The sequence below is a fragment of the Labrus bergylta genome, chromosome 15, assembly GCF_963930695.1.
Source record: "Labrus bergylta chromosome 15, fLabBer1.1, whole genome shotgun sequence".
In the NCBI taxonomy this organism is placed as follows: Eukaryota; Metazoa; Chordata; class Actinopteri; order Labriformes; family Labridae; genus Labrus; species Labrus bergylta.
Window position 1 is genome coordinate 1509030 of NC_089209.1, and position 10000 is coordinate 1519029.

The window sequence follows — 10000 nt, forward strand, 5'->3', positions numbered from 1 at the left end:
CTGACTGACTCCTGGACTTTTCTTTTTTCTTCTTCCTGATTGTGTCTGCACAAAAAAAAGTGACAGAGTGAGTCTGTAATCACCATGGCAACGGCAGCAGGCACGTCTGTTTAAACGGTCCCCCCCCCCGGCCGTGAAAGAAACGCTGGCAGGAAACAGTGGAGGGCGCCAGGAATTCTTTTTTTTTCTTCCAGTTTTCCAGTCTGTGAGGGGGCTTAACTGGACAGATTTGTGATGGGGCTATAGCGCCCCCTAGCCCCGGTGTAGCGCCATGCTTGGCAGGAAGCGCCATGCTCGTCCGGCGTAAACCATTCAGTCGTACGTGCACCCCAGATCCCGTCTCACTTCCTCTGAAGATGGCACAGAACGGGGAGGATCGGTACGTCCCCACAATACACCTTCCTGACTTTCAGATTGAAGGAGAAACCTCAAAGGGAAGTAAATATGGCGTCTTGAAACGGCAGTCTGAATAGAGCTTCTAAGGGTTTTGGAATGAAAGTGGAACAAACGAGACGACTGACAGACTCAATTTGACTCTCTAAAAATAAAAAATAAAAAATAAAAAATAAAAATAAAAAATAAAAAATAAAAAATAAAAATAAAAAAATAAATGAATGAATAAATAAATAATAAATAAAAATTAATGAATAAATAATAAATAATAAAAAATAAATAAATAAATAAATAAACAAACAAAATAAATAAATCAAATAAATAAATAAACAAGAGTGAGAAAAAATGGCCGTTTGTTGCAGGTCGAACATAAACTTCCAGGAGAGGAGGTGAGATCCGTCTGATGATCTATTTATTATCCAGAAGGAAACTGTGTGATCCAGATTATAGGTTTAGATGGTGTATGTTGTGTGTGTGTGTGTGTGTGTGTGTGTCCCAGCTAGACAAACACACCGTGTTATTTGTACAAACGAGCCCCGCGCTGCCTTTGTCTGCAGTTTTCCATGGGAGGTAATTATTTAGCTTCTATTGTGTTTGATTCTGTGGAACTGTCCATTCACCTGTCAGCTTTGTGTGTGTGTGTGTGTGTGTGTGTGTGTCTCACTATTACTGTGAAACTCATTAAGTCACAGCAGGTGGAGAAAGAAGCGGAGGAGGGAGGGTATAGGAGAGAGACGAGGACACGGGGGCGGGGGGAGAAAGTGATTATTGGTCCTCTCGGTGATGCTTTTATTACAACAGGAAATTAATGTTAACAGTCACACAAACACGCAGGCTGCAGGGAGCGCCTTATCTAAAGCAAACAGAGGACGTCCAACCCCGCTGTTTCAAAAAGAAAAACATGACCTCAGCTACTGTGTTCAGTGAGCTCCGTGTCCACAGGTATCTACGTACACGCTGTTCTCTCAAAGAGAGAGACGACCAGAAAAGAGCGAGTTGTAGTTTAACAGGTTTCCATCACCAAACCAAAGACTCTGCAAATTTGACCCAAACAATCCAACGGATCACACGTGGTAGATCCCTCAAGTCCTGACGCACAAGCAGACGCCAAAGAACTAGTGGTGATGAAGGCCTCTCATCTAGGTCAAAAAGTTGCACTTGAACACACCGCAAAGACTATAGCCGACAGCCAACCACCATGTGTGAGAGGAAATAACTCTCCATGCCAGCAGGGGGGGGGGCGGTAGTCTGTTGTTATGATACGAGAATACCATTTTCACAGCACTGTATTATAGGTGGTCTACTAATGGAGAATAATGTCCTGATAACAAGTAGAAGATGTGCTGGTGTTGTCAGTTCTTGGTCTTTTAGTGGAAAAAGAAAAGAAGAGGAGGAGACAAATAAGGAGAAACCTCACTAATGGGTGAAAGCATGGAGGACTACAGAGACATGCTCAAGGGGCTTTACTGAACCTGAGAGGAGAGCTGGAGAGAAATGAAACCTCCCAAAAGCCAATCAGAGAGATCCTCTCACCGATGCGCAGACCGAGGCAGATTCAACATGTTGAATCGGGTAAAAAAGGTTGACGGGGGCCGACAGGTTGCGACGGAGCGACACAACGCGAAACTAGAGCAACGACCGCTCACCTATTGCGATGATCTCCTTGGTGTGTCAGAGCCTTAAAGTGGACTACACTGGTGTTGAAGTACTCGAAATCCATCTTGGGTGGGGCGCTAGTGGAGCTGTGGTTTGAGCGTGCACCCCATGTATGGAGGCTGTGGTCCTCCAAGCGGGCGGCCTGGATTCAAATCCGACCTGTGGTTCCTTTCCCGCATGTAATTCCCCTCTCTCTCTATGGTGTTTGACTCTATCCACTGTCTATCTCTCCAATAAAGGCACAAAATGCCCCAAAAAAAGTCTAAAAATAAATAAATAAATCGATCTTGGTCTCAAGACCTTTCGAGACCACTTTTGAACGTCTCGGCCTCGGAATCAAAAGCATTTTCATTCTGTCTTCTCTCAGTTTCAGACTCGACAGACTCTGTATTTTTTTTAAATCATTGATCGATAGACTCTTCTCCTCTGTCGCCCCCTGGTGGTGGAATGAACTTCCAAACTCCATGTGATCTGCAGAGTCCCTCTGCACCTTTAAGAAAAAGCTAAAGACCCAGCTCTTTCATGAATACCTACTACTTAATGATGATGGTTCTCCATATTATTGATGATGATGATGTTCAATGACGATGGTTTTTGTTTGATAACGACGGACTTATAAGATGGTTTCTATACTGATTAGAGCCTCAAGAACTGCCTCAATGTTGTGCTTTGCCTCTGGTCACTTCTGTCAGCACCTGTGTGTCCAATCAGACTCAAAGCTGATCGTATTGCTCTTACTCACATTGTTCCCTTTTTTCTAGATCCTTGCTTGTGTTGTTCTTACTCTCTGATGTACGTCGCTTTGGAGAAAAGAGTCTGCTCAGTGAATTGTAGAATTGATCGTCCTCCATTTTTGTTTACATTCGTCTACTGTGTGCGTTCAGAGGATCACAATGTTAAACATCAGTTGAAACTGTCCTCATGTTTCTGGTCTCCAAGTTGTGTGCAGCCAGCCAAACAATCCCAATGGATCATCTGTAACAGATCCTCAAAGGATTCACAAACATCCTTCTATCAGGAGCACAAATGTTTTCAGCTGTATGGAAATCTACCTGATGTAATCGTGCTGCTTGGATTTAAATGTCAATGTTTTCAGCCTTAACAGAGGTCGCTGCTCGCTGAGTCTTATCTCATCGTGTTCTTTTGTTGTTTGAAACTTTTTGTTTCATGGTCTCGTTGTTTTGTGCGTTAGATAAAGTGACACATGAGATCATTAAATGTGAGTTACTCTGGAAACCCCCTGAGCTGAAAAACATCAGAGAGCATTAAGGAGCGCTGATGAATCCAAAACAGAGCACAACATGTGTCGGGGGATTCTCCCATAATGCTTCACTCCAAAACTCAGAATGTGAAGACTACCATTAAAAAAAAAAGAAAGGAAATGAGGTATGAGAGCGGATAAACAGAACTCAGTGTGCGCTCGGATGTATTTGCTTATACGAGTGTTCTGTATGCGCGCTCATGTTTTGTTCTTTGTGTGAGCAGGTGGATTTGATCAATGTGTCACAACCAGCGTCTAAACACACAGGAAGTCCTGTTGAAGCAGGTGTGTGTGTGTTAGTGTGTGTGTGTGTGTGTGTGTGTGTGTACACAGTGGAAGGTGTCACAAGCTGAGCACACCAACAGGTGGATGAGTCGGCACTCAGATTGAAAAGATGTCAGAGATATGTTGAGTTCACTTTTCACATCTAGTGTTTAAAATGTGTACTGCAGTCTAAATTCTAAACATCATAGAGAGCTGTCTCCCCCCCCCCCCCCCCCCCCCTCACTCAGGTCACCATGTGGTGGACTCTGAAGCTTCAGTGTTTATCCAGCTCTGCATGGGTCTGTAAACCTTTCTGTGTTCTAACCTCTCTCCATTTTTCAAAAGCATCTCCAATATTGATCCTAGTTTGAGCACGTTTCTGCTCGTAGAGCTTATTAGAAACATGCAGAGGCTTTTTAGGTCGGGTACAATCACTTCTATCTGAACCACTTCTCTTGACCGCTTCCATCACTGCAACACCTGTTGACCTGATAACTGCTCTCATATCTGACAAACAGAGGGGCGTCCAAAACGGGGGCCGTGTGGGTCGCCTTAAAAGCGCCTACCTTCTCTGGTCCAAACAAATCCAGAGCATTCAGGAGCAGAATCTAAAGTTAGAAGGAGGACATACTGGCTGCTGCATTGAAGCCAGCACTTCAACAATTTGAGTTATCATAAACACACAAAAAGAAGAAAGACCTCTAAGGTACGGAGGAAGAAGAGACTGGTGGCTAATGATGTAAAAAGACGAGTTAATGATGTAATTAGAGCGTCCTGCAGTCAGTCATGATCGATGCTTAGAAGCTTTACACACACACACACACACACACACACACACACACACACACACACACACACACACACACACACACACACACACACACACACACACACACACACACACACACACACACACACACACACACACACACACACACACACACACACACACACACACACACACACTCAGGCTGGACACAAGTGGAGAACAGGTGATGATTAGCTGCAGGGTACCGTTTGTGTTCGGATATTTTAACACTAAACAAACGTACGTGATGTTGCTAAGGAAGGAAGCACACACACACACTTACACACATACATGCATGACAAACACTGAAGACTGCAGCATCATTTGCAGCCCTCGCTCCGTCCCATTCATAATGTTTAAATCAGATAAGATGGAAGTGGCTGAAACTGTGTTTTCACTGCAGTAATGAACGGATTAGGGATTATCTCAGAGAGCCGACAGTGGGCGGGGTTAATAACAGAGAAGACAGAGTGTGAGATTAAATTAAAGATACACCGACTTCTCAGCGCTTTCAGCGTGTTTAAAGAAGTTTCTCTGCACGACTTTGTGATGAAACCCGCTGAGGAAACTTCTCCTGTGTTAGATTTTAATAACTCTTTATTTTCAGTTTCAGGGGCGGCTCTGTGACTCTGATCTGTCTCAGAATGAATGTTTGAAGCCTGAGTGACGTCCCCCGTCTGTTCCTGCAGGGGGCGCTGGAGTCCCATCGATGGCGGTCTCCGTGCTGGAAATGCTGTCTCAGTCTAACTTTCAGTCAACCTAACGACAGGCTGAGAGCTGGAGCTGAGGCGGGTTTTAAACCTCCTGACAAACCGTTACACCGCGCCCACCTGTCAATCAAATCAGAGGATCTTTCAGTCTGTGTGTTTTTTGTTTTTTTGCGCCCACCGCGGTCAAAGCATGTCGTATGAAGTCCCAGTTAGAGCACTTTTAATCCAGATTTGGTAATCCTTTAAAAAGTCTGTCTCTGGATCGCTTTCATCTAATCCTGATTTTTTTTTTAAACGTGTCTTTTCGACTCATTTGCACAAGTTTAGCGGACGCCAAAGCTGCACTGTCCCTTTTGTGAATAAGGTCCTTGGAGTGGAAACGTTACCATCTGCTGAGAGTGGGCGATAACTGCGCCACAGTATTTACCACGCTGTATGAATATCTTCAGCACCCCGGCTTTGTGCTTACGACGAATGAGGATCAACAGTGTGGTTCAGGAAGTAAAAATCCTGTTCATTTTCTTGATGATTATTTGGGCGCTCTAAGACGGTTTGATCCATCAGACCATCTCTGACACACTGCTCTGTCGTAAACACAGATGTTACTGTGGAGCTGCATCAGAGAGAGGCAGAGCATTCTAAATAATGTCACTCATAAATTATCTCTAAGAATCATTTCAGTTATTGCAGCCCGCAGGCTTCTTCTCTGGAAACAAAAAAAGGCTGTTTTTGAATTTTTCTGATTTGTTTCTAAAGATTATAAATACAGACTCTGTTTTCTTTTGCAGCTACAGGTGAAAAACTACGATGATATGGCAGGTGGTGATGTCCCTGTGTATGTGTGTGTGTGTGTGTGTGTGTGTGTGTGTGTGTGTCGGGGCAGCCTGTAATGAAATCAGTACTCAGCATAGAGTATTTGAGCCAATGAAAGCACAGATCAATAAAACACAGCGTTTGGCCAAAAGCCAACTCTGTGCACATTCATCTTACAGCCGTCCTCTCTCTCCCATCGGCGTTTGACGTCCTCCATCTCTCTCTCTCTCTCTCTCTGTCTCTCTCTCTCTCTCTCTGTCGTTTGACGTAACCAAGACCTGACGTTTATTCATTCTATCCCCTCTCTTTTAGCGCTGCAACAATCAACCCTTCATCTTTTGAGAAGAGAGTTCTCAACTAAAGAAGGGAGTGAATTAAAGGAGCAGTATGTGACGCTGACCCCTAGTGTTTAAAATGTGTACTGCAGTCTAAATTCTAAACATCATAGAGCGCTCTCCCCCCCCCTCCTCTCTAGAGTGGATGTTCACTCAGGTCACCATGTGGTGGACTCTGAAGCTTCAGTGTTTATCCAGCTCTGCATGGGTCTGTAAACCTTTCTGTGTTCTAACCTCTCTCCATTTTTCAAAAGCATCTCCAATATTGATCCTAGTTTGAGCACGTTTCTGCTCGTGGAGCTTATTAGAAACATGCAGAGGCTTTTTAGGTCGGGTACAATCACTTCTATCTGAACCACTTCTCTTGACCGCTTCCATCACTGCAACACCTGTTGACCTGATAACTGCTCTCATATCTGGCAAACCGAGGGGCGTCCAAAACGCAGGCCGTGTGGGGGGGGGTCTTAAAAGCGCCTACCTTCTCTGGTCCAAACAAATCCAGAGCATTCAGGAGCAGAATCTAAAGTTAGAAGGAGGACATACTGGCTGCTGCATTGTTGTCAGAGAAGCCAGCACTTCAACATAGCATGTTTCCTTAATGATCAGATAGTAAGATACCTTTATCATCTCACTCTCTACACAGCTCACTGATTGGACCTTTAGGTAACATAAAACATTTCTTACATCATTACTCTGCCGTAAAGGTCGTTTTCATTATTGATTGATCCGTCAGATAATAATCCACGACACTCCTCAAGAGCCCAAGGTGACATTTTTTTAATTGTTTATTGAGCCCCGACCGACCAAAACCCAAAGATATTAAATGTACGACCATGAACAAACTGGAGACAGAGAATGTTTTTACTACCCGATTGGTTCATAAAAATGAAAATAAAATATATTCTTCAACCGCAGGATGTGTGTAGCACCAAAAAACGGACGGCGGTGGTTGAGGGGGCGACACAGTCAGATGGTGGAGGCTGGGCGTCAGTGACGTCGGGTGGTAGAAGAGCCCGATCACCTCGCTAAAGGTTGGGGGAGCGCCGTCTACTCGAGAGCCTGGCTTCCATTAAATCCAGCTTTAAAATGATTTTTTAAAGGGGATTTCATATTGTTGCTCTTTTGTACATTTTGTGTTTTTTATTTTTATATTTTTTATATATTGTAATATCTTCTTATACTGTATTATTTAAGTTGTTGTTAGTTCTGCTTTATTTCCTTGTTAATTGTTTAGCACCAATACACCATGTGTAAATGTACTTGGCAATAAACCCAGATTCTGATTCTGATTCTGATTCTGATTCTGAAGGACAGCTTCAAATCTTGGGCACGTTCCTGGAGCCCGTTGAGAAGAACTGAGACCCTTAAATATGTCAAACAGAGTCTAGGTATGAGACAAAAAGGGACTCCCCTTTAACCTACAGCTGCAGAACACTCACAAGGACCCCCTGCTGAGGAAGAGGGAACGTGTTATAATGAGACATTCAGGGGCAGTCGTGCTTGATATTAGAGATTTTTATTAAGTGAGTCTCTGCAGCTCAATAAAGGAAAATCTCATCTCCATCTTTCTCTCCATCTCACACACCAGCTCGCTTTATGACACATTACCCTCAGCGTGCTCTCTCTCTCATCACCTCTTCTACGCCAACGCCATCCGTGTCACTCTGGTTGGAAATTGAAAGAAAACCATCGCGTGCAGAAACACGACTCCTCGCTGGAAACCACCTCCAGAAGCTTCTTCAGGAGCGTCTGTTATGTCCCTTTAAAACGCTGATTCAGGTGTCAGGAAGACTTTCATTCTTTACTCATGTTCTTGATGTCCCCCGTCTGTCCCTGCAGGGGGCGCTGGAGTTCCATCGATGGCGGTCTCCATGCTGGAAATGCTGTCTCAGTCTAACTTTCAGTCAACCTAACGACAGGCTGAGAGCTGGAGCTGAGGCGGGTTTTAAACCTCCTGACAAACCGTTACACCGCGCCCACCTGTCAATCAGGTCAGCTACACGCCTTATTGTGAATAACTCTTATCCTTCATCAAATCAAAACTGATGAGTCATCAAAACATTCACCCCCCGTACAGTGTGTGTCCATCCAGACATGAGCTAATCACACCTATTTGGTTTCTTGAACCAGGCTGTAAACATGTTCATCTCTGCTGTAAAAACAGGCTTTTTAGAATGGGTGTGTATGTGACTTCCTGTGCTTCTGCAGCCAGCCTCTAGTGGACACTCCAGGAACTGCAGGATTTTTACACTTCAGCTTCTTTTTTCCAATTACTCTGAGTGGGTGCTTGCAGGAGAATAAATGAAAACCAGTGGATGTGTGGAGACATTAGATTGGATCATGAAGAAGGAGAGACATCTGTGATAGAGTTTGTTCATGTGTGTCATCTTCATTTCCTTCTGAGATGTTTAAGAAGACGCTCTGCGGGGGTTTCCTCTCCTAATGTTTAACATCAACGACTTTGTGCAAACACGTTTTAATCTAAAACTGTTAAACCTCGTTCATTTCCACGGATCATTAATCCTGAGCGAGTTAAATCTGTAAATCTTTACTCATTCAAAGATCTTTCAGAGACGAGAACCCACGCCGGGCTTCATGATCAGAGTGCTGTTGAGGAAAGAAATAAAAAGGAGCAGAGTGGCTCTTACCTGACAGTGAAGTCGTACGAGCAGGACGCCAACATCGTCCCGCTGAACGGAGAGAACTGCAGGAGGAGGAATAAAACAGCTCAGAGTTAGGTTCAAGAGGCTCTGTATCCAATAGCACCAATCAACATCATCTTACAGAAGGAGGGGTCTCTTATTGTGACAGTGACATATTTTTTTAGAAATTAATTTAAGAAATCACGAGCGCTCGTTGCTGCTAGGTTATGAGAGTTATCTTCTGCTTCACTTTTTCTCCGGGCGGCCGCCTGCTGCTGGGAACGCTCTCTACTCATTGAAAATAACTTAAAAAAAGACGCTGGCACTCAGAAATACTAGATGGAAACAGGGCCAAAGACATTTTGTTCTAGAAGCCAGCTGCCTAAAACATTTTCACAAACAATCAAAGAACTCTGTTAAAGAAGTCGTTTTTTTTACGAAGACTCAAAGGAGCTTTTTGAGCACAAAGCAGTGACCTGCTGAGTCACACTTTCCTCTCCTCACAGCTTGTCTTTTTACTGAAGTCGTCTTTTGAAGAAGGTTCCCCTCGTCTTGTAAAATAAGTTGTGAACATCCTAGTTAAAGAAAATGTCTCGGGGGGGGGGGGGGGGGGGGGGGGGGTAACTCAGACAGTTCAGCCTCTTTGTCTCTTGCTCAGCACTTCCAGGATTGTGCCTCAGAGAGTCGGAGAAGCACTCTTAAATGAATTCATTGGTGGGGTTTGTTCCCCCTCTCTGATTCTGACGGTTTCACCTTTCTGATCGAGCACATTCTCTCTCTCCGCCTCATTTAACACCTCACTCACTCTCTCTCTCAGTTAATTATAGAGCTACTTTGTCGCTTACATCTACAAAAATCATGTTACTGAAGCAAAAGAAACAAATATAACATGAGACAGAGAAGCATGAGGGGAAACTTATCTGCATCTTTCTTTGTCTGACAGCAGAAAGGTCCAATCAGTGAGCTGTGTAGAGAGTGAGATGATAAAGGTATCTTACTCTCTGATCATTAAGGAAACATGCTATCTTGAAGTGCTGGCTTCTCTGACAACAATGCAGCAGCCAGTATGTCCTCCTTCTAACTTTAGATTCTGCTCCTGAATGCTCTGGATTTGTTTG

General features: G+C 44.0%; 1 protein-coding gene across 1 annotated transcript in view; it reads right to left on the bottom strand.

The window, feature by feature from the left end:
* pex7 (peroxisomal biogenesis factor 7) overlaps nt 1-10000 on the bottom strand; it is a 152845-nt gene that overhangs the window by 111975 nt on the left and 30870 nt on the right. Inside the window, 1 exon segment of the mRNA XM_065963816.1 lies at nt 8889-8944. Coding sequence (XP_065819888.1) covers nt 8889-8944 — 56 coding nt within the window.